The 25613-nt window shown below is 32.7% G+C and overlaps 4 protein-coding genes across 6 annotated transcripts; 3 read left to right on the top strand and 1 right to left on the bottom strand.

The window, feature by feature from the left end:
* The first annotated feature begins 2235 nt into the window (after positions 1–2235).
* On the top strand, positions 2236–5349 carry LOC105767723 (protein indeterminate-domain 7). Its single transcript, XM_012587291.2, has 3 exons — positions 2236–3022; positions 3176–3572; positions 4019–5349. The coding sequence occupies exons 1-3, from the start codon at positions 2791–2793 to the stop codon at positions 5163–5165; spliced, it is 1776 nt and encodes a 591-aa protein (XP_012442745.1). The 5' UTR covers positions 2236–2790; the 3' UTR covers positions 5166–5349.
* A 7333-nt stretch (positions 5350–12682) lies between these two features.
* On the top strand, positions 12683–21338 carry LOC105767722 (beta-galactosidase 17). Its single transcript, XM_012587290.2, has 19 exons — positions 12683–13100; positions 13447–13551; positions 13771–13966; positions 14385–14473; positions 14667–14747; positions 15469–15563; positions 16455–16525; positions 16961–17051; positions 17524–17641; positions 17723–17818; positions 17897–17945; positions 18773–18960; positions 19067–19138; positions 19314–19463; positions 19808–19858; positions 20254–20404; positions 20582–20724; positions 20792–20857; positions 20951–21338. Exons 1-19 carry the CDS (start codon positions 12876–12878, stop codon positions 21113–21115), a joined length of 2202 nt encoding a protein of 733 aa, XP_012442744.2. The 5' UTR covers positions 12683–12875; the 3' UTR covers positions 21116–21338.
* On the bottom strand, positions 21272–23080 carry LOC105767726 (uncharacterized). 3 transcript variants are annotated; one of them, XM_012587298.2, is made up of 3 exons: positions 22921–23051; positions 22788–22822; positions 21272–21708 (listed from the first exon to the last, which is right to left on the bottom strand). In XM_012587298.2, exon 3 carries the CDS (start codon positions 21693–21695, stop codon positions 21495–21497), a length of 201 nt encoding a protein of 66 aa, XP_012442752.1. In that variant the 5' UTR covers positions 21696–21708; positions 22788–22822; positions 22921–23051; the 3' UTR covers positions 21272–21494. The 3 variants fall into 3 exon arrangements, with proteins under 3 accessions (XP_012442752.1, XP_052486711.1, XP_012442751.1); XM_052630751.1 differs by lacking the exon at positions 22788–22822 and adding an exon at positions 21807–21944 and having other exon boundaries at positions 22921–23020; XM_012587297.2 differs by lacking the exon at positions 22788–22822 and having other exon boundaries at positions 22921–23080.
* A 25-nt stretch (positions 23081–23105) lies between these two features.
* LOC105767725 (mediator of RNA polymerase II transcription subunit 9) lies at positions 23106–25605 on the top strand. Its single transcript, XM_012587295.2, has 6 exons — positions 23106–23449; positions 23556–23618; positions 23717–23797; positions 24114–24172; positions 24258–24340; positions 25430–25605. The coding sequence occupies exons 1-5, from the start codon at positions 23186–23188 to the stop codon at positions 24313–24315; spliced, it is 525 nt and encodes a 174-aa protein (XP_012442749.1). The 5' UTR covers positions 23106–23185; the 3' UTR covers positions 24316–24340; positions 25430–25605.
* Positions 25606–25613: the final 8 nt, after the last annotated feature.

Here is a 25613-nt window from a genome sequence, read left to right on the forward strand (position 1 = left end):
GAAAGACCTACTTGACATAACATTTGATAGTTTAAAAAATGTAAATCGAACATTTTGAAATTTAGGGACCAATTTAAAATAATGGTAATCATAGTTTGTGCATGTCTTGGAATTAACCCTATTAATAGTTTTAAAGAAAATAGGAAAGTGGAACAAGTTTTATGGACAACAGCAAATATGTTTCCGAGGATGAGGTAGTCAACTTCAACACTGGCTTTTGCACTATTACGATATGTTTAATGCTGTCTTTTGGACACCATAATCTCGAGCTGTCAACAATTGTTAGCTACCTTTTCTTGCCTTAATTACGTGGATTTGTTCTTATCTTTTTTGTTCTTTTTCGGATATACTGCACCCAAAACAAAGGAAAAAAGAAATTAATTTGAAAGCATATTCTAACTATTTTTAATTCCAGGCTTGGATCCACCAAAATATCCCATTTCAAACTTTCAAGAACCGACTAAGAAATTAAAACCTAAATTTTTATTTATTTTTCCTTCCTGAGAGGAACAAGTGCATCATCGGAAAACATGAACAAACAAAAAGATAATTTTCATGTAATATTCTTAAAATATTAATTTTACTTATGTTATAATCTAATCTCCGAAAACTTTCTTTTACTTAAAATGAGAGATATTTATATATTAAATCCCATATTGATAAATTAATTATTCAATCACCTCCTTTATCAATACAAGATGTTAAAAGGTGTAAAATATTCTATATTCTACAAAAAAAAAAAAATTGTGCATTATTGGAAAAGACAAACTTACTTGTTAGGTTGCCTTAGAGGTTTATCTTAATTGTTATCCTTAGTACAATCATTTAATTTTTAATTTTCCAAGCTGGTGAAGATTTTTTTGTATATTTGTTTTAAAATATATCTTAGAGTTAGGATACATAGTGAAGTAGAACAGATGTCTTCAAAGTCACCACCGCTTCATATCTGATATGCTTTGTCTCATTTCCGTTCTGGATGTGTAATATTAAAAATCATTATCGCTTGTATGGATATTAGATATATTCATTCCGCTTCACTTTGATTTGGTTTTTACTAGCTATTTTTAATATTTTTAATCTTTTAAAGTGCCAACAAATATTTAAACATAATTATTTAAAAATATGTTTCTGATAGTCTCAATTTATTCTTTAGATTTGGAAAAGATAAAAGAATTTAAAATATTTTTCTATAACATACTTTTTAGATTTTTCCTCTTAATAAATTTACGTTTAAAGATAAAATTGTAATTTCCTGCGGTAAAATAAAGCACGATAGGATATAAAAAAAAAAAAACTTATCCATCCCACATTGCATCCATTTTTAGAAAATTATTCACTTCATCCAGAACGAATCTATTAATAATCTATTTAAATATTTAAGTTTTACCATCCTACATAAACATAGATACTGTAAAATTTGAAACTTTCACTAGGGATAAGTGATTCTATTGAATTTTGCAAGGATATACTCGTTGTAGTTTATTCCATCTATTTTATTTTCTTAAAACCAACTATACAGTATTACTATAGATGTTTAACTTTTATACTGGTAAGTAATAAAGTTAAAAATTATTTTCATTAAAGAAAAACTTCACCTAATTAGTTCCATTCACAAAATTAAAGTCTCCATCCTAAGAATCTAAGTTAGGAATCTAGAGTTTGGTCCACACTTACATATTTATTATATATAGATAACCCCTAACTCCAAAGGGGTTGATAATAGTTATTATTACTATATAAGAAATTGGTGTGCCATGCAAAATTGTCAGAGATTGCAGCTAAGTCTTTCATAATATATGAACAAATAGTAAACAATATAGTCAAGTGATGATGGGTATGAAACGCACAAAAGCAGAAAAAAAAAGAAAGGCAAGAGGAAAATAGCTTTTAGCCATGCCTCTTACATATATTTAATCAATGCTTCAATCATGTCACTGTAAATGTAAAAAAAAAGTCTACTACCCCATGATCATGATGTCAATATATATTTTTTCTGATATGGTATAATACAAGCTAACACTCCTTGATTTTTTTTTTCATCTTCTTTAGCTTCTTAGAAGGCAAATAGACAATTGTTTTTTTATTATTATTATTACAAGGGGGAGTGTGAAGAGAAAAGAGGAAAAAGACAGAAAGTGCAACATCAGAGGGGCTCCCCACAACCCTTTGGCTTGTGGTTTTGGGTTCTTGTTTTCGGACAGCTTTGAGGATTAAACAAGCATTTCTCCTCATCCACATCTCTCTTTCTCTCTCTCTCTCTCTGTCTCTCTCTCTGTCTCTCTCTCTGTCTCTCTCTCTCCCACTCTTTGTCTGAGTTTTATGAGTTGATCAGTTTCATAATTTTGTATGGTTATTGTTGGATGTTGTTTTAGGTTTTTATTCATAACATGAAGCTTAAAAGTGGATAGAGATCGAGGATCTGCATAAACCTCTATATCTGGTTACTTATATATAGAGAGAGAGTTATAAATACTTACAACACTGCTTATTCTATTTGTTTCTTTTGAGAGAATTTCTTTAAAAAAAAAAAAACATTGTCTCTTGGGTTGAATCCAATATGATGATGATTATTTTATATATTCACCCATGTATATTAAGCCTAGCTAATCAAGTATCAATTTATTTCTCTTTTATCACTTAGTTGGTGTTTTTTTTTTTGGGTTTTTTGTCTTTGGATTTTCTTTTTTCCTTTTTTTTTTCCCCTTTTTTGGTTTGTAAAAAACCAAGATCCATGGCCCATGATATGCAAACTCTGGAGGTGGTCAAGTTCATTGGTTTATGTAAGAGAAGATGATGAAAAGCTTTATGTTCCACCAACAACAACAGCAACAGCAACAACAACAACAAGTTTTGGAAGAGAATATGTCTAATTTAACTTCAGCTTCTGCATCTGGTGAAGCCAGTATTTCATCTGGGAATAGAACTGAAGCTGGTTCTAATTATCCTCAACAGTACTTCACCACTAGTCAACAACCTCAAACTCAGCCAGTTAAGAGAAAGAGAAACCTACCAGGCAACCCAGGTTTGGTTTGGGTTCAAAAAGCTCTTTACCTTAACACCATTCTTTTTTGTTACTTGTTTTGTTCGTTTCCTTTCCTACTTTCACTTTCCTTGTCCGGGACTCAATTTTTAATGCATTTTCTTGGTGGGTTTTTTATTTTTTATTTTGAATCAGACCCAGATGCAGAAGTGATCGCTTTGTCACCAAAGACACTCATGGCGACAAATAGATTCGTGTGTGAGATCTGCAACAAAGGGTTCCAAAGAGACCAGAACCTTCAGCTTCATAGAAGAGGGCATAATTTGCCATGGAAGTTAAAGCAAAGAACAAACAAAGAGGTGAGGAAGAAGGTGTATGTATGTCCAGAAACAAACTGTGTGCACCATGATCCGTCGAGGGCGCTGGGGGACTTGACTGGAATCAAGAAGCACTTCTCGAGGAAACATGGCGAGAAGAAGTGGAAATGTGAAAAGTGTTCGAAGAAGTATGCGGTTCAATCGGATTGGAAAGCTCACTCCAAGACTTGTGGCACCAGAGAATATAGATGTGACTGTGGAACCCTCTTCTCACGGTATCATAAATAGTTAACATTTTTCCCCCCATGAACACAATTATGAACCAACAAATCTTCATTTATTGAGGCATGCACTTGAGTATAACTTTGAACAATAAAAAAAAAAAAAGGGGGTCCTTAGACTGTAAGCTTTACATTCTTTGTACATTGAAGAATTCATTGCAATATATACATCTAGCAGTTCCTAGTTTTCACACCCTAGAGAGAGAGAGAGAGAGAGAATGAACATTGAAATTTTGTTTTGCACTAGCTCGAGTGGACAGTTTGTCCTATGCAGTGCACTCACAGTGAAAGAGAAAAAAGAAAATGAATTGGATACAGAAAAGAGGGAAGAGAAAGTATTTATCTGCCATTGTCATAGCACTTTATGACTGGTTTTGTTTTTGTTTTTGTTTTGTTGTGCTTAATTTTTTACTTGAAAACTTTCTTTTTTCTTTTTCCAGGAGGGATAGTTTCATCACCCATAGAGCCTTCTGTGATGCTTTAGCAGTGGAGAGTGCAAGAGCAATAAACCCACTTCTCTCCCCTCATCAACCAGGCACAGCAGCAGCATCTCACATGAATTTACAAGTGCCCCAATTCAATCCCCATGACATCAAACTCCAAGCATTTTCACTTAAGAAAGAGCAGCAAAGTTTCACGCCTCTAAGGCCAGAGATTCCACCATGGCTGGCTAGCCAACCGATGCTCGGGGCTGGTCCTGGCCCACCACACCCTATCGACCTTTCCTCCCCCTCATCATCAATATTCTCCCCGAGATTAGATCATCAAGATTTAACACTTCATGGAACCCCCAGCGCTAACCCTAGTCTTGTCCCCACACTCCCTCCATACCATCACACAGCACTGCCTTCCCCTCACATGTCGGCCACTGCATTGCTCCAGAAAGCAGCTCATATGGGTGCGACCATGAGCCGTAAATCTGGGTCATCATCAGTACCGTCCACTGTTGCAGCAGCAGCATCTGCCTCTTTGATGAGACCCCACCAACAAACTCACGTGTCTCCCGATTCTGCTGGCACTAACAACAACACAACAACAGCTGGTTTTGGACTCGACTTGCCTTCACGTGAAGAACTAGATGTGGGTAGCAGCAGTGGCATTATCCACGGCTTGGCTCCTTTCGGGAACCGTAAACCTGCTGCCAATGCAGGCGATGATGATGATGATAATAATAATATTGCTGGCTCAGGTGCTACTCCTTCCCTTCTTCAAGACATGATTAACTCTTTGTCTTCTGCCACTGGATTTGACGCCACTAATTCCTTTGATGACATTGCATTTGGTGGGATTTTTAACGCAACAAAGAAGCTATGTGGCAGTTCCATCAACGAATCCTTCTCGAAAACAACTACACCAACAGTACCCACGACGACAAACGGCACTAGAAACGATCACCATGGAAGTACTGCCGGTAGTACCACCACCACCACCACTCAGGGTGGTGATCAAGGCTTGACAAGAGATTTCTTGGGTCTTCGAGCTTTCTCTCATACCGATATTCTCAACATTGCCGGTCCTGGTCGTAATTACTGCATCGACACTTCGCAAGAACAACACAACCAGTCTCAAAAACCATGGCAAGGTTAGGTAATATAGCAACTCTTTTTTGTTCAAATGCTATATCTTAAATTTTATAAGCTCCTTTTTCGTGTTTTATTCTGTTTCTTTATCTTTAATTAATTTCCTTCTACCTTTTGCTACAATCTTTCTAAAGGGAAGGACCTCTAAAAATACTGATATATATAATAATATCAGTTCTTCTTCATATTCATATATGTGTAGCCCATGTTACAAACTTTTGCCTTTTTGTTTAACTTTAATAGTAGTATATTCTTCATTCACACACATATATGTATGTATATTCATATAAAAGCTGACCTGCAAAGCAAAACCCTAAGGTTAATAATATATTGGGTGATAAATGATAGCAGCTTCCAGAGGAAAGGAACATGATGATGGATATGACACCAATTAGTGGGTTTAGTCTTATAATCTAATCATATTTATTAGGTGATTTTTTATTTCTTAAGTGCCTTACGTGTAACTAAGCACCCAATGTAAATCCAGTTTATAAGTTATGATTATTAATTTTGAAATTGATGAGGTTGGCTTAGTCTTAATTAATTCGCCATATGATTGTTTTATCATCTTTATATATTTAGGTTTTTCTATAAAATTTTATTTCGAATCCAAATAATACTATCAGGTTATGCAATCATTAGTTTTAGTTATGATTATGGTTCATGTACAAGAAATCTTAGTATAAGTTTGTAATAATTAGATGATTTATTATATGTCGGAAAACTGTGTTTATATCACATTTGTCATGATTAAGTATGAGAAAAAACAGAATTGGGCTATTATGATTTTCAACGCGTAATCATGGGTTTTCTATTTTACATCATTTTGGGAAGTGAATCTAAATGCTTTCTTATAAAATTTCAATTTCAAGTCTTGTTCATTTTATTCATATATATATTTTAAAAAGTACGATTATATTCATTTTTTGAGGTAAGAATAGTATACGATTATATAAAAATAATTATATTTTTTTCAAAAAAAATTAAATAACATCTAATTAATTAATAATGCATAAAAGCATACTATGTCATTATATTTGTGGCCAACATCTATCTCTTAATGGGCCTACAGAATGTGGAGGATTTGTTATTGGACTTGTTCCGATAAATATCTTGATAAATCAAAAAAAGAAAAATGTTTTTTTTTTTACAATGCAAGATCTACAAAGCTATTAACCATTTCCCCTCATTTTTAAATAAAAGGTCGATTAAATCACATATAAAGTGGAAATAGTTTTATGTTTAGGTTTTTTTTTTTAGAGAGAAAATTTATTAATTCATTCTATGAATGGGACAATACAATTTAGAAGGAAGAAAAAAAATCAAATATATGTCGTTGATGGTGAAGGATAAGCTCCATCAACATGACAAAAGTTTCAGTCTTAGTATCAATAGAATATTATGGCACGTTGATAACCAGCTCATCACAATATAAGACAATATGAGTCCAAACCGACTTGTGAAATTATTTATTATTCTAAAATATTATCAAAATGGAAATAAATTAAGAAGCCGAAGAAAAGCCACCATTCGAGTATCTATGACCAACCTACTTTCTAAGAGAAATTTTGGTGGTCGATGGAGGTTTAGAGATGATACGTACCGTCATATGTTCATCACAACTTATGGATGTAGCGAAAATACTCATAAAATAAATTTGCAAACGGAAACGAGAGAAAACATGTAGAGTGAACAAGAAAAATGAAAAAAAAATTTAATAGGAGGGAGAAAAAACATGCGGTAACCAACTAAAAATTAACACTGCGGTTGGAAAAAAAATTATATTAAAATATTTGATTTACACTAACGAGTTCAATATACTTAAAATTGTTGCTTGCCAGTTGATTATTTACACCAGGGTATGAAAATTATATTTTCTATTATCGATAATTTTTTATAAAGAATATTTTGAGGATAAAGTTGTTAATACCTCAAATTAATATGATAAATTTCAAGGAAATTTTAAACTCGAGCCAAACATATTGAACCAGAATAATTGATATTTTATTTCTCAACTTGTATTTTGAATTGACACTATACACATACATGATTGAGCAATAAAATGATATATATTATATAAAAATAATACATGGTTTTTTAACATCAAAGTAGTTTTGCTCAATTATTTTGACTTTTTAGTTGATGTGAAGGCAAAACTTTCCATTATAAGTAAACTGATGATGCTCCCACTAACTATATATGTCCATACTCATGGTTATCCTCCTTGGATTTCACTTAATATCCTTTCTCTTTAATTTGCTCTATTTTAATAATGTGGATATCAAGGAACGTTGATATATGATAAAAATCACGAAAATTTTGTATTATGAGTCCGATTATATTTTATTCTCATTTATTCAAAATGTAATTAGATTAAATTAATATGTTTCATTAAGAATTTTCGTCTACATTTTATTGTTAAAATTAACAGGTTGATGGAATAATCAATTAGTATCTTGACTTGTAGAAACCAGTAGATATGAATGGAATGTTTAACAAAATGATTAATTTATTCTTTGATCTAACGTGAATAAACTAATTTATCTAATTTTTAATAAAGATATAATTAGATTATTTTTACTATTGATATATTAAAAAAAAAAGAGTTTGAAATTTAAATATAAACACATATGTAAAAGTTTTAAGTGATGCATTGGATTCCCAACAAACAAATTAGTTAAGTTGGCTAATGTGAAGAAATGGGCAAGTTAGCTAGTGTTTTATTTTTTCTTTCTGAAAAAAAATGAAGAAAAAAGAGATGCTGTCTGACACAGGTGTGGATGCAAATGGTGGATTCAATCCCAAGAAAAAGGATCTCTTTCCACTGTGTTGATTGGATTTTGGCCTCTTCAGATTAAAAAAATTTATTAATAAAAAAGGACACTTCCCGTTTTCATATATACTTTTTTCTATTTAATTTATCATTTCGTGCTACATTCAATTCAAGTTTTTTTATTTCTAAGAAATTATTTCACTTAAAAATCTTAGGCTGCTTCAACTTAATTTAAGCAATGAGCCTTAATTTAACGATATTGTTACAAGTTATAGGAATTTTGAAATTTTAGTTATTATGATTTAAGTCTTCAACATATTTTGTTTATTAATACAATCATGGTTGATTTTATGTATAAATATTTTGATGTATTATTTATAATTACAATATTAATGTAGCAGTAAAAAACTTATACTAGTAGATGGAAACATGTTTTGTCATAAAAATACTATATTCCTCTAGTGCATATAAAACATAATAATGCCAAACAAGTATATGCATACAAAAAACTATATATTCACTAGATTATTACATATTTATGATGTGGGTGATTTCTTTTTTTTTTTTTATGTAAAAGTATATTTATTTTAGAATTAAATGAAATTTTGGTTGAAATAGTAAAGTTGAAGTGTTTTAGGTTCAAGTTTCATAATGTATAAGTTTTATTGTTTTTCTATAAAAATAAAGAAAAATAAAAACACCACAATAATATAATTTATTTTGTAAAATTAATTTTTAATATTTTTAGTTGAGTAAAGTTAATTGGTTTTAACGGATTTCTAAGGAACATACGAACAAGTATTTATATTTTGAAATATAATTTATATAAAAATACAATTATAATAAAACATTACATTCATACATTATTAAATAATTAATTAAATTTTCGTCATTAGGCACTTAAATCACACGTGTTCCTTCTCTCAACATTATATTAATAAAAATAACTAACTAAAATATCGAATTAACAAAGAAAATACATTTTTTTATACAAATACCAAACTTACGCGTAATAAAGTTTAATCTTTGCTCTATATAAAATAAAAATAAAAATCTTTGTACCTCAAAGTTGGCCTGCTTCTTTTAGTTTAGAAATCACTATTAACAAATCAGTGTACTATTAGTGCAAATAATAAATGCATATTCAAACAAGCCCTCCTTTGGCTTTGATTTATATTTTATACCACGGTCATGATAATATTATTCCATTAATAAATGTTAACAGTGCTTAGCAACATTCATTAGGGCAATTAGTAGAAATTGTAATTTATATAAATTATTTTAATTTCAGTAAATATATATATATATATCTCTGATTTCAAATTCAAACCCCAAAGGTGTTCACAGTGAGTATCGCAATAAGACCCAAAAAGGTTCCATAATAATTACTCAAAAGTTGGATAGGAATGCTAAATAAAGGAAAATCATGGTTGTGCATCATTTATTCTTCCAATAAATTTTCTTTTTGCCCTTTGCTTTTTGTCCTTGAAGAGCTTTTGTAATAGAGAGTAGTGTTGAGTGATCAAGTGAGAATGTTATCAAAGTAAGGTATTATTAACCTATCATAAGAAAAGTGATGTAAACCTTTACAAATAATAATAATAATTAAAAGAAAAAAAAAGAGAGAAAAGATGCTTATCCCAAAGAAATATTGCTATGTTAGGTCAATTTAAACAGATGTATGAGCTAACTTTAATAGTGGCAATGGCACCTGTCATTTCATTTTGGTTTAGCCAAAAAGGAACAAAAAGTTAAGAATATATAAAAATATATTTTCTTTTTTAAAAAGAAAAGAAAACAAATCAACCCCAAATCTATATTCCCCACTTTTCCTTTGATTTCATGTGCTATGTTGTAAGGCATGCATGTTCATCCTTCAAATAACCACAGATTCATTCTTGATCCCCTTCTTTTTGCTAGCTTATATATAGATATAGATATATATATATGGTTTCTCTTTTAAGAAACTTTAGTTTAAAAGATTGGCATGTTTTGTCATTTGCACACAGAATTTTCGCTCAGCGCAATAATAATATTCTTATTATATATTATAGCAGGCATGGTATTATAGTATGGGCATGGCATGAGCATTGCATGGTGGGATAAAGCACAATCCCCTATTTCCCATATGTAATGTCTGAACTATGAATTAAAATGTGGTGGTTACTCAACATGAGATTGGGAGTTGGATCCCTACCCATGAAAATATAACACATTTTATAATAAATTGTTTATCTCTTTGGAGCACCTACGAAGAAGAGAATAGTAGAGAAAGAGAGGGGGATAATAAGCCCAAGTTGAGAAGTACTTATTTAATTATTTTATATTTAATATATTTTTTATTCAAGTAATGAAATTACAAAATTTAAACATTTTGTTAACAAATGCCTTAACAGAACTCTTTTAATGTTAATACAATATATTTATGTGCTACAATGAGTTAGAGATAATGTATTCACAATAATTTACATAGTGATTGTATGGAGGGACGTTAAATTTAAAAAAAAAGATGATAAGAGTTGGTGAAGTTGTAGACAATAGAGAGTATTGCATGCGCGCGTCTGCCTGCTTGTACAAGTGTCTTTTATATAGTTATTATATTACCAGTTGTTCTTTAAATGATAGGTTTGATGAGTCATGGTAATTCTTAGACACGTATTTTCAATGACTATGGATAATCATATCTACGCATAAATCAACTTAAATAAATTACAATGAAATCAAACAATACTCACATGATAAAAAGAGTGGTGAAGTAGGTGAGCATAACAATACATATATAATATATTTACTGAAAATGATCAATGAAATTGTAATTATTGCATTTAATGTAGCTTAGCAAAATAAAGTGCAGTTAATATAATATTATTACTATGAATAATGTAAAAGTATCCAAGGACATTGGTTAATAATTTTTTTTTAAAATATCACCTCGATTAGATGGCGGTTACCATTATACATGTTAGATATGCATAGCAGAAAAGATGGTAATTATCAAAGCTGTGATTGTGTAGGTAGAAAAAAAATCAATGATTGGGGGGGGGGGGGTATTCATGGCGTGGGCATTGAAGCATATGATGAGAGGTAAAAGCACCCACTTAACTTGTCATTGTAAAAATGCTCCCTAGTCCCTCCCCCATCTCCCGTGTTTTAATTAATTATTATGAATCACATGCCTTTTATCTTTGACTTGCCTTCCATCCCCACCATTTTCATTTCTTCGTCATTCCTCGCTTTTTCTTTTTTCTCTGCCATCTCCGCCTTGGATTTTTACAGCCTTTCATGGTTTTGATCTCTATGTTGATTTACCCTTTTTACTGATAAATATTAAAGACTTCAAAATTTAGATACGACGAAAAAATTAATTTTTATAAATTGTGAAATAGATATAAAAATGTTTTAATTATACCAAAAATAAAAAGACAATTTCTCCTTCCCAGAGGCAAATTTTTACATCACATCCGCGCATTACACGCATATATAATTATATACAAAATGGGATATAATTATGTAACTTTAAAATATTAAATTCATTATAAAACATAAATCTAAAATTTCAAAGAGTATAAGATGAAACAAATATGAAAGCTTCATTGGCCGCATCATGAAAATAAAAAACATGGTAGAGTTGATTCAAGAAGAAAAGGTTAGATGTTTATTTATAACTCATTTTTTTATGTATACCTTAAAGGATACGTGTTATCCTGTTTTGTAGTGCTAACAAATTTCATTGAGAGGATAATTTCATGTCTATGTATATAATTCAAAATCCATGAAACCATTTTATTTTAAGTTTAACAACTCAAATGGTTAAATTGTTATATTAGTCCTTCCAAAAAAATTATAATTTAATTCAAGGTTTTTATATAAAATTTATGCTTTTGATCCTTCAAAAAATTTATTTTTATTTCCTCTCTTAACACAAAATTCTTTGTGAAAGAATAATTTTGTAAAGTAAATCATGTAGGAGGAATTTCTGTTAGGTGCTTGCTAAAGAAAAACTACAAAAATAGGATATGGAATTAAATTTAAAACCAGGCTTGAAAGCCAAGTCCAGATCCAAGAGCTCAATTTCAATATATAAGGCCCAATGTTTTACTACTCACTTCTTTCCCCTTTAGTTTAACTGGAACCTCCAACAACATTCAACGGCAACGCTAATCCTCGGGCGGCATCATGTAGCCAAACTATCAGCCCGGAAAAGAGTGTACTTTCGGACCTCCGGTCCTATTGCCTCCAACTTCTAAGAAAAACATGGATCCCATATTGAATAAATAAAATTCTTGCTCTATTTTTACTATTGATTATAAAAAATTTAAACAAGGTTTAGAATTTTAGAGTTTAAAGTTTAAGATTTTATTTGAATTTAATAATTGATTTTTTTTTTAAATTTGACTACAATGTTTAATTTGATATTTGTGTGTTTTAACTGATTATTTAAGTTTTTTTTGTCGTAGTTATTTATTTGAATTTGATTTAAAAATTATTTTGATAGAATTTAATATATTAATTTGATGATTAAGATATTCACTATGACTTAATAGGGCATAATTAAGACTTTGCTCTACTTTTATAATTCATTCAAAAAAAAAAAATTTGATAAGCCAGTATTTTTTCATCGAAATACCTGGAATTTTTTTACTACATTGCATGTGCTAAATACTAATTTAACCATTTTGGCTGACGTACTTTTTGAGTAGTTTAAAAATAAATAGATAAGGCAAATGTAGCAAATAAGAAATTCTGAAAACCGTTAGGTGAGCCGGTTCTTTTCCTTCATTCCGAACTCAACACGACAGCCCATTTTGGAGCATTACATTTGATTTTCTCCAAAGATTTTATTTAATTTTATTAAGAAAATATTACAGTCAAATGAATGATTTCACTAACCCGAAGAACAATACTTTGGAAGCAAGCGACACTATAGCTGAAATGGCAAAGTAAATGAATCGAAGTAAAAGCCTAGCTGCGACCTCCAAATCAATTACAGCAATGGCGAGGAAGCAAAGCAGCAAAACTATGTTGATATTCTTCCTTTTGCTTTCCCTTTTAGCTTTCCTTTCTTTCCTTCCCGTCTTCGCTTCTCTCCCTTCTCTTCCCTCTTACTCTCACTCTTACGATCTTCACTTTCATCTTCCTCGTCATCAGCGTCTGCATCGCCGCCAAAAGGTAAAGTATCTTCTGACAACAAATGCTTTAGCTATACTTCAAAGTAGCTTTCAAATTTATATTTATTTTTTTATATGTGTGCTCCTTTTCTGTTTCGAATTGAAGGGAATTAGATGTATAAATAGTTGAGTTCTGTTGCCTTTCCAAAGGAAGAATTAATGATGATACGAAGTTATGAAATTTTAGTTACTGACGTTGTTGTTTATTTATTTTCTTAATCATGAGAACAATATGAAAATTAAGGAAGCAAAAAATTTAAAATTTTCACGGTAGCTGTTTTTTTTTTCTTCTTATTTGGATTTAAATGTTGAATGATATTCTTTTTTTGTGTTTGATCGCAAGTCAGATTGGTGTTAGAAAATTTGAAATTGCGGAGGATAAGTTTTGGAAAGATGGGAAGCCTTTTCAGATAATTGGTGGTGACTTGCATTATTTCCGGGTTCTTCCTGAGGTATTTATTCTTTCTGTTAGCACCTAGCATCTTCCAGAACTATTCGTTCTTGCTATTGTTATTTTAACTGGATAAGCGGAATTGAGAAGATTGTGGAAAGGTTCTTAAGGTTTTCAGCATTAAGAGGGTATAAAAAAAATAGTAAGTTCTGATATTGTTAGAAGTGGGGAGTTGGTTGTTCCTTTTATCCATAACTATCCTACTATCTTATGGATGCAGTACTGGGAAGATAGGCTTTTGAGGGCAAAAGCATTGGGGTTGAATACCATTCAAACATATATTCCTTGGAATTTGCATGAACCAGAGGCTGGCAAACTTGTTTTTGAAGGCATTGCAGATTTGGTATCATTTCTCAAACTTTGCCAGAAACTAGGTCTCCTTGTTATGCTTCGAGCTGGGCCTTATATTTGTGCAGGTTAGCCTTTCTGTCATGTGTGTATAATTTTTAGTCATGTACTTTATAGGTTACAAATGGGTCCAGACTATTTCCTAAGCTTCTTATATTCCTAGAAATGAGGGATTGATGTGTTCTCAAAGTTTTAATCTTATAACAATAAGCATTTGTTTTCTTGTATTCTTATCTGAGACAGTTTCCCTCTTGTTGCATGTGTTACTAAAGGGGCATAAGAAAGAGAGGGGGAAGGGGGGGGGGGGGGAGAAGAAGATTGTACATTGTGCTTAATGCTTACTAACATAATTGTTGGATCTTGGACTGTATCTCATCGCATATATTCTTGTGACAATAGATGTCTTAGTTGTTCTTGTGGCAATGAATAGATAACTCAGGGTTGATAGTGACATGATTTCCTTTTGGGGACATATGTCTCTTGCAGAGTGGGATCTTGGAGGTTTCCCAGCTTGGTTACTTTCCATACATCCAGATGTCAGATTAAGGTCATCAGATCCTGCTTACCTTCAAAAGGTATGATCTCATCTAGTCCTTACTTTTAAGTATATAAGATGGGTGTTGGACGGAATGTTCTAGTTTTCATGCTTGGCACAAATTCTATGTTGGAGTTGTATTGTATAGTTTCTGTTTGCTTAACATGTTCTTGGATGATGCACTAATTGACATTTTGTATTTGCTGGATTATGTTTTGAATATGATATTACAGGTTGAAGGATGGTGGGGAGTCCTTCTTCCAAAAGTAGCTCCTCTTCTTTATGGAAATGGAGGCCCTATCATAATGGTTCAGGTACGGGCATGGAATATTTTTATTAGCTGCTAGGGTTCCTTTGATAAAACTAATGTGCCACTTGGTTTTATCTCCTAGGATTTTATGCAATGATAGGAATGATGTGCCTATTCATCAAAACAAATTTCTCCATCTGATAATTGTTCCAGCTGCTTCATGTTGCTGAATTTAACTGTCTAGAGTTAAGGCCAATTGGGTGGTTGATGTGATTTCAAAGTTTACCAACTATGGCACTTGTGGAGAAGAGCCTCTTTTGATGAAAAAAGAAAAACCTGAGATAACTAGGAGCACTGAAGATGCTAGAATAAAATACAGAAGAAGAGACAAAAGACTAGCCAATATTTAACTACATTTTATTTGAAGGTTTTTTTTTTCCCTTTTTGGCTAAGAGTGAAAAATAATTAAACAAAGAAATCAATGAGCCTGGTACGAGTCTAGATAGCTAACTCAGGGTTATGAGCCCTCCTGTTATGTGAGTTTGTAGCTCACCATTTGAAAGATTATATCATGTGCCTGAAAAAATTGCTTTTTTCTCATGTTTCTTGGCCTTCAATTCTTTATATGACACAGGGAAAAAGAAAGCGATATTCTCTTTAAATACATATTTCATTCCTTCCAATAAAATATGTTTATTTATACTGTTGAATGTCATTTTCTGAAAGTTTCAACATTTTATGCTAGTAATCTTCAACTATAATGTGATTTTATACTTTGGTTTCAGATTGAAAATGAATTTGGGTCATATGGAAATGATAAAGCTTATCTTAGTCACTTGGTGAAGTTAGCTAGAGGGCATCTTGGAGAAGACATTATTTTGTAAGAGGATATTTTCCTTAATTCCCTTTTATTGGTTACACCCTAGATAATCTTCAGTTTATAATGTAAAATCTAATTCTTCAGGAAATATTCAAACCTCCTTGAGTTGATTTTAGTTGAGAAAACATGAACTTCTATCAAGTTGTACTGCATTTCTAAGATTTTGCCCAATGGAAGCCAAATAAATCAGGTGTATAGGTAGGAAAACTAAAATTTACTGCAAATACAATCTTACAATAAGGCCAACTGAATGTGCAGAAGAACATACCAATTAGCTCATATTTACCATGCATTCCAAATTACTGATTGGGCTATACAGCCTATACTGGTATCTTTTACTGAAGTATGTTATTGAACATATAATCATTGAAGGTTGAAGTAATAGCTTCTGAAATTTAGGTAAGAAATTTTTTGGTTTTATAGTTGGTACCATGTTTTTTACATTGTGAACATTCATTTTTTTTGACACTGCTATGTAACCACGTTGACATTATATACTGTTAATGGAGCTTGTCAAACCATTCTGATTTAAAATGTTTGTCATCTATAGTACCAAGGACTTGAAAGACAGATCTGCATTGGACTTTGATACTGTTCCTCTTGGAATTCTCTTTGAACTCTCTCTGAGAGCTGATAACTATATTAAAAGAATGTTTATTGCGTACTAGATGTAAAAGGACTCAACTTGAGCCTGCATATATTGACTGATTCTGTTTCTATGCATAGAGCATGGTAGTAAGAGTTTATATCCTCCCTTCAATTTTACTTCTTGAAATTATTAAGAATTAGTAAGTATTGAAGCGACATGCTTTGATCAAATGACTTAAAGTACAGTATTGTATTCTTATTTGATTATCTTTTACTTATTTGGATGAGTTATGATGGTTTCAGGTACACTACTGATGGAGGCTCTCGAGAAACTCTTGAAAAAGGGACCATTCAGGGAGATGGTGTATTTGCAGGTACTGCTCAAGATCAACATGTGCTTATTTGATAAGTTAGGAAAAGAACAGATCATCTCATGACATTAGAAACACATAATAATCTTCCTATTCATCAACGCTTTCTGGGTAAGTTATCAGCCATTGGTAATATTAATTCCACCCCCCTCCCCCCAACAAAGAAAAGAAAACTATTGTTTTATTTCCTCGTATTCATCTACGCTTTTGTATAGTGTATCACCAACAATTTTATCTGCTTTTATGCTCGAACTTTCCTAGAAGATGAATTCAATTGACCATTAAATTTGATGGTAGATTTCTGAGTTTAGGTGCTGTACTGAGGCCAGAGAACTGCATACTTTAAATGGAGCTTTTCATTGAAATAAAGATAGACATACATGTATATGCAGGCACACAGAATTTCCTAAGTTAATAGTAATCGTTTCTGATTTGTAGCTGTTGACTTCACTACTGGTGATAACCCTTGGCCCATATTCAAGTTACAAAAGCAGTTCAATTCCCCTGGGAAATCACCACCGCTTTCTTCGTGAGTGTCTATTTTTATAATTGAGCTTTGAGAATTATCTTTATGATTAAAAAAGTACTAAAGATGAATTTCTTTTTCATCATATAACTAAATTCATTTATGCGAATTATAGTTGGACCATAAATAATTTTTTAACAATTATTAAGTACCATAAATGATTTTGTTATAATGTAAAAAATAATACTATAAGCAACTTCGAAAAACTTTAGTACAATTAATAAAATAATTCACGATCCAATTGTTGGATTTTAAAACTTGAAGACTTCAACCTTAAATGACCAGAATCAAATGACATGAATCGAAATAACTTGAGTGTCATGCCCCAAATGACCTAAATTTGGAATGATCTTAAACCCAGATGACTTGAATCCATGATGATCCGAATTTCTTTTGACCTCTAATGCCATGATCCAAAGACAAATTGACTTATCCATTTGACACCTCTATGATCATAATAGTGCTTTTGTTTCAGGGAATTTTACACAGGTTGGCTTACACATTGGAGTGAGAAGATGGCAAGGACAGATGCAGATTTCACTGCGGCTGCCTTGGAAAAAATTATGTTACAAAATGGTTCTGTTGTGCTTTATGTATGTTTTTCAGTCCTACTTCTGTTGCTGTCTAGTTATGATCTGCATGGTCATGCTATAATTTAGGCCTTTGAGTTCCAGATGGCACATGGTGGAACGAACTTTGGATTTTATAATGGAGCAAATACTGGTGCGGATGAGTCAGATTACAAGCCTGATCTAACATCCTATGATTACGTGAGGAGGATTTTTCCTTGTAGTTAGTTTTTTTAATTTATATTATTCAAGCTTCAAATTGGTTCTGCTTTACCCCAGGACGCACCAATTACAGAGTCTGGTGATGTAGACAATGCAAAATTCAAAGGTATAATCCTACTTTGGCTGGCTGAATATACCTGGATTAGAAGGATAGTATGTTGAAATTTTGCATAGTTTGAAGAACTTACAGACAACTTTGCTTACCAAGAATAATACATATTGTCTTAAATGAATAAGTGGATGCATTTATCCAAAAATAGACATTAGTTACAGTGATATGGTAGATAGGTAGATAGGAGATAGAAGGATTTAAGTTGATGGATTTGACCAATGGCTGAAGCTGATTACCTGTTTGACTTCAATTTACTGAGATGGGCATGGTCCTTCATTTGGTGTTAAAAAGGAAACAGCTTTCTCTATAGCTGCTGCTTATATTCATGGGAATTCTACCTCTGTATATGAATATTGTGGCTTGCGATATAATTACAGTTTTAAGTAATCTATACTTTCTGAAATTGATGCACATGTTGATGGACATTATAATCTGATTGCTACAACCTTTGGAAATTGGAAAAAGATGGGAACAGTATCATTTGAATGGCTACTGTTTATCGCAGAGAATATGAGTAAATTTGCACCGAGGAGAATGCTTCAGTGTATTTCATCTCTCAATTTATTGAAAAGGCATGCTACAAGCCTTGTCATCACTTTATTTTATTTATTTATTTTGTGATAAGCTGTTTATTTATTGCTTTTTGTGAACTTTGAAGTCGGCAATCTTATTGTGACACTGATTTGGTCTTTTGTATGGTGATAATTTTACCGAAGATACTAGTGTACAAATTAATAGTTGGGATAAACAGCATCAAACTATATTCTCTTGTAAGTGGTGTCTATTTGCATACTCCATTCACTAATCTATTCCAATTTCAGCCATTAGGAGAGTGGTGGGGAAATTTAGTTCAGTATCTCTACCTTCACTTCCTCCCAATAATAAAAAGACTGGATATGGATCCATCCAGTTAAAAAGAACAGCATTTTTATTTGATTTACTTGATGAGATTGATCCTCTTCACATTGTTGAGGCTGAGTCACCAACTGCAATGGAGTATTTAAACCAGGTGTGCAAAATTTAGAGGCTTTGCTGCTCATTAGCTTCTATGTTTAGCAATTTAAAAAATCTAAGATTGCTGAATATTTTCTCTTCTTGTCTTTCCTATCATGCAGATGTTTGGATTTGTATTATATGTATCTGAATATGCAGCCAAAACTGGTGGAAGTAAGCTAGTTATACCAAAGGTATGCCGTCTTCCTCATTTTGTAGTTAAGATAACTAATTTATATTTCCCTCCATACTTCATTATTGACAATTAATTCAAAGAATTTTGATCTCTGTTGAAAAATAATTCATTTGATATCTGTTGACAAATAATTCTTAAAAATTTAAATCTTCTCTAAAATATGATGTTTGCAGGTGCATGACAGAGCTCAAGTGTTCATATCGTGCTCTCCTGAAGTTAATGGTGGGCAAGTATCATATGTTGGTACAATTGAAAGATGGTCAAATCAAGCAATTAACCTTCCTAATGTTAAATGTGTTTCTAGCACCAGCTTATTTATTTTGGTAACCGACTGCCCTCATGCTTTCAGCATATCACCCTTAAAGTTTTATGCAATTTGCCAATTAGTTATTTGTGACTGTTAAATGATAGCTTAGTGAAAGTATTCTGGCTTGCGGTATCGTTAAGCTTGCTAGTACTGTAGTTTATCAAGTTACACACTTAACAAATGCGCCTTATGAACTAAGCTTCTCTAAGGCCGAGCAGCAATGCCTTCTCAGTTTCATGCTTTACTTTTTGTTTCACCTTTTGTTTTTATTCAGAAATAAAAATTATATGATTAATCTTTAAGTTGAAACTAGATATCATTCATCTATTTCACATCTTTGTTTCTACGACACATGTGCAGGTTGAAAACATGGGTCGTGTAAATTATGGGCCATACATCTTTGATAGGAAGGTAAACTGCCTGTAAAGCTGAAAATTGTTCTTTTATTTCTGAAATGATGCAAGGCCAATGGTCATATTTTATTTTTATTGGCATCACTCAAATCCTAAACCATTCCCTTTCATTAAAATTGTGCACTTGTGCTAGTAAATTTGAAAGGTATATTGATCTAATTGCCATTTTTGGTGATATCATCAATCCATTGCTTATTAGCACGGAGAGATATTTAAAATGGTTATCTGGTTCCTTAATGCTCCTTAGTCAGGGAAACTACATTTCAATAAGCTTGTTCATCAATGAAACTGTTCTATAACCACCACTTTACCATGCAACATCAGTACCTATAGTCTGCTGTCGAGTTTTTGTAGTCTAACAGATAATCATCCTTCTTGACTCTAATTTTGTAGGGTATTTTGTCTTCTGTTTATGTGGACGGGAGTGTACTGAAAAGATGGAAAATGATCTCAATTCCTTTTCATAACCTGAATGAGGTGCCAAAATTTAATCCCGTCATTCAGGTTACATCCAAATTCCATAAAAAACTAGAACACAATTCAGGTATGTCTCAAGAACACAAGAAGCATGCTGTGTCAAATGGTCGTACACTACTTCCTACTGTGCAGTTTTTCGTTCATCTTACACTTCTTTTATATACCTCACTACCAAGTAAATCCAATGGACATAAACCATGGTGCGATATAATTATCTTTTAAGAACTTGCTTTGCCTCACGCAGTTGGTGTTGAAGGACCATCATTCTACACTGGCCATTTCTCAATTGATACGAAGACTGAAGTTACTGATACATACATTTCACTTAGAGGCTGGGGAAAAGGAATTGCTTTTGTTAATGAATTCAACATTGGAAGATATTGGCCGGTAAGTGCCTTCTCTCTGTGAATAAATCATACACCTCTGAAAATAAATTAACTGATTTTCTTTGCAGACTTCAGGACCTCAATGCAACCTTTATATCCCTGCTCCAGTCCTTCGGCAGGGGGAAAATGTTTTGGTATGAAATGCCTGTGCAATCTATTAAATGATTGTATTTATCCCATCTCAATGAAAATTTCTTCCTTGACCGGTTTGGTTCGTCACTTTGTAGGTGATATTCGAGTTAGAATCATCAAACCCTGAGCTCATGGTAGAATCGGTTGATCAGCCAGATTTCACTTGTGGTCCAGGACAAGCAAGTGTGCATCAAAATGAAGATGGCAAAGCTAGTGCGTCACTGTTGACATCCAATCCACTAGGGCTGCGTACTTTTTGAGAGTGTTCCTAATTTCCACAGAGAAATGTGCCTTTGAGTGTATGCAGATGAGCCAAAAAGAAGTGTGTAGAAGAAAATAACATTACTATCACTTGAAACAAAAGCTGTATTTTATGCCATTGGATCTAATATTGTATAACAAAAGACATTCACATCTGAATTTGAATGGCAATATACCATCTTCTTTAAGTTTAATTCAAATCAAAAGTGTAGGTTTTTCTTATTTCAAGTCATTTAAAAATAAAAACTCCGTGATGACCAAAACAGAATTCCAAACATAGCCATCTTCTCTAGACAAGCTCCCATGAGCAACTGACTACTTCACCTACATTACAAATGCCTACAAGGTGCTGAAAGAAAGAATGAAAGAAAAGGAAGATCATTTTGGAGGTTGCTTAGACCCATCTTTTTGCTCCTGTTTCGATCCTGTCATTGCAGCAGAAGCCGCTACAGTCATAGCAGCCGCGGCTGCACCCAGTTTAGCACCACCAGCAGCCTTCATTGCACCTGCTACTTTTGCAAAAACAGCTACCCCTCCTACAAGAAAAGCCCTCAAAGCTACTGTTGGTTTCACGGCCATTTTGTTTAAGTATCTGCAATCCAATATCACAAAAATTCAGATCTGTATTCTCATTCAAAGAACTATATAAGAACCATGTTCCTTAAACTGCAATACAACTGTAGCTCATACCCATCAAAGAAATTTTGGTTCAGTTGCCTGAATTCAGAACAGAGTTGAATCACAGTGACTGTCATTTATTTAATCTTTCACTCTTTTCTTAACCAGTAAACTTCAACCACAGATTCAAATTCCCTCTCCAAACATCAACTGAAGCTAAAATTCAACATGTGTTAAAAATCCATGGACTGGTACATGGGACTACAGATTTTAAACTTGAATAGCAAGTCTTATTGAGACCAAATACCCATAAGACTGAAACATTCGACTAGATTGTTGAGCTGAACAATTTATAGATACTGGCATTCATTTTAGTACAACTCGAGCTTGACTCACATCTAAAGCACCCTTGACTCTGGATGATCTCAATCATGTCATCTTCGTTGAAAGATTGAACTCAAGAAGACCTTTGTGACTATATTTACCGATTCGTAACATTGGGAAGCCCCTGTCTCTTATACCATGAGAGACCAAACATGTTATTCTTGTTGTTAAGTGTTGGAAACACTAGTATTTTGTTGAGTATAAAACACAGAAACCCTATTTATCTACGGATAACCTTAAAAAATAAATAAGAGCCTCTTCAGCATACAAGCATACAGAATATTGAACAATCATCCATCCCCATAACTGAAGCACACATTTCACAATGCTAAATTGCCTCATAAAACAATATCTAGGATACGGTTCAAAACAATCCGACAAAAGAAGCAAATAAATGAAAAACACAAAAGCTAAATCTTGTCCTTTTAAGCAGTGTAAGATCAATTCTACGATCTCAGCTTCATTTACAGATACGTAAAATCCATCTTCCTTTTCCTTGGAAAATTTCTAAAACAACTAAAAGCTGTTACTTCTATCTTTGACCAACAATCCTGAAAAATAATTTAAAATTTAATCCCAAAAAGCAGTTCTGATGTAGAACCCATTTTTTTTCAAAATCAAATCAATTGTAATGCCTTCCCTATCCCAACCCAGCTAAAAAAAGTTTACCTTTTTTCCCTTTCTGTTTCCTCTTCATTAGCAAACTTCAGGTTAAACAGCAATAGAAATAATAATTAAAAAAGAAAAGAGAAACAACCCCAGATCATATAACAGGCAATACAAGAGATAGGAGAAACCGAACCTCGAAGAGAAAATCTTATCGATTGAGTCCTTTTGCCAATAGTTGAGAGAGAGTGTAGAATACTAACGAGGTCTGTTCTTACTTTTTTTTTTCTTTTTTTTTTAAGTTTCATGTTTTGGACACGTTTTCCATTTTTCCTACCACACGTGGCAAAAATTTATTGGAAAACATTTTAAAAGGCGTAGGTTAGCAACGACCCTCATCTTCACTGTCTAACTGTGCGCCGCTGGAAAGGAGAAGAAGCGAGAGAGAGAGAAAGAAGACGATGGATCCGTACTTAGGAGGAAGCTGGACTATGATCCCCAGCATCCCAACCCACAGTAACGTATCTACTCCCACCAATCAAGACCATCTATACCTTTCCCCTCCTCCACCCTCACAACAACAACAGTTTCATCCACAACAATTCCAACAACAACAGCAGCAACGTATGTTACAGCAGCAGCAACAACAACAACAACAGCAGCAGCAGCAAGTGCAGCAGAATCAGCAACAACAGTCACTAGCTTCTCACTTCCATCTCTTACATGTAATCCTTTAAACCACAATCTTAACAAAGTTTGTCTTACACTAAAAAAAATTTGATGTTTTGCCTTCTTCTTCTTTTTTATGTGTTTGTTTGTGTGGGGTTACAGTTGGTGGAGAATTTGGCTGATGCTATTGATAATGGAAGTCGGGATCAACATTCTGATGCTTTGGTTTGTTGTGTTTTCTTTTTCTTTTTTCAATTTTAAGATTGGATTTAGGGTTCCTTTTGAAGATTATTGAACTTTTATTTTGCTGGGTTTTTGGTAAGGTTAATGAACTGAACAATCACTTTGAGAAGTGCCAGCAGCTTTTGAACTCGATTGCTGCATCAATTAATTCTAAATCCATGGTAAATTATCTACTCTTCTTGCTTTGGTTATTTTAAGTTGTAATTTCCCGTTTCTGTGTTATGAGATGTTGATAAAGTTGCATTCCTGTGGTTCATGAATTTTAACAAACATGAAAGTACTAAAAAAAAAGATGCAAGCTTCTGCAAAATAAATATGTAAATTTTAATATTTTTCCATCATTTTTGGAAGATGTATATACATATTCAATGATGATAAATGCTAAAAATGTGCTGACATATTAGTATCAGTGTTTCTTTTTTCTGTTTTATTGGAAGTTGTTTGTATAACTTGCAAATTTTCCAATGCCGGCTGTAGACTGTTGAAGGTCAAAAGAAAAAGCTGGAGGAAAGTGAACAATTGCTAAACCAAAGGAGGTAAATTGTCGGTCATAACTTGTGTTTTCTACAATTTAAGTTTTCTACTTATTGAATATCTGCATTTGATATTCTTCAATTCTAGGGATCTGATAGCCAAGTATAGAAGCTCTGTGGAAGACCTTTTGAAGACCGAGCCATAGTCGTTTCTCATGCTACTAAGCACAGGTAAAAAATGCATACAGAAGAATATGAGTGACAAATATTGTCGATAAATAGTTGCAGTTTGCTGTTGTTTACTTTAACATGTCAGTTTAATGTCCAATTTTATGATACTTGTTCATAGAGAATCTTGTTTCAAAAAAGGAATTTTGCGTTGCGTTTTTGTACTTTGTGTCAAATAAGTAAAAAAGTGTATAGATTGGGAGACTAGTATGGTTTTATGAAACCATGTGTATATGGCCCGAATTTGTAGTCAATCCTATTTCCTATAGGAGAAGTTGAAATTGAATCCAACTTGTTTCGTTGGTTTTGTATCTGTAATAGTGCAGAAAGCTTAGCTTCATGTTGTTCAAGAATAGTAGTGTGGACTAGTTAGTAATATTTCTTGATGGGGACGGGGAAGGGATATAATTCAATGGTAGAATGCCACCTTGTCATAGAGTTTCAGTAAGGGCATATCGAGATTATGCAAGGGAACAACTATGTAAATGATAGTATTTATCTTGCATGAGAATAAGAAAAGCAAAACGAATTGAATGTCTGTCAAGTTTTTGGGCAGCAAACAGCAAAACTGTACTTTGGTGAGCAGTATTTTTCTGAGAGAGCCTACCTATTAGATAACTTTGCTACTTGGAGCGCATCTGTTCTTTTGGAGGTTTACGTTGCATTGATGAAACTTACTTTGCCTCTAGGAAAATCTATTTGTGGTGGTTCCACCTGTTATGGTTCAAACTTTGTGATGTTATCATATTATTCATCTGCAGAACATGTCAAGTTTGGTACGAATCAAAAAGACAGGACTTCAAATTCTTGTACTATTGTCATTGGAGAACTCTTTAGTTTCCCAGAAAATTGTTCACTGCTATTCTAGAGCCATTGAATTAGATTTGTATGTTCTTGCACTTAATGTATGATAGAATTGCTTTTTTCTGCTGTTTTTATATCTAGTTGATACCAGTTTCAAAGTGCATATTTGTTCCCATGAAACCATTAATATTTTGTTTTGCTCTTTGATTATGTAAGATTGATGATTGTTTTTCTTCAGCAAATTTGAACTGCAGCTTTTGACTATCTTTTTGGCTTTGTTGTATTCAGGTCAAGAGCTCCCATGTTTAACTCTGAGAGATGGGAAGGAAACCCTGAGAACTTGTAATCATAGAATGAAGTAAAACAGTTTCATCTTGTTCAGCAAGTAGAAAGTTGTTTCTTTTCCTAGCTTTTTCTTATATCAAACTTTATTTTATATTCAAATGCAATCTTGGGTTTCATAATTGTTTAG

The sequence above is a fragment of the Gossypium raimondii genome, chromosome 5, assembly GCF_025698545.1.
Source record: "Gossypium raimondii isolate GPD5lz chromosome 5, ASM2569854v1, whole genome shotgun sequence".
In the NCBI taxonomy this organism is placed as follows: Eukaryota; Viridiplantae; Streptophyta; class Magnoliopsida; order Malvales; family Malvaceae; genus Gossypium; species Gossypium raimondii.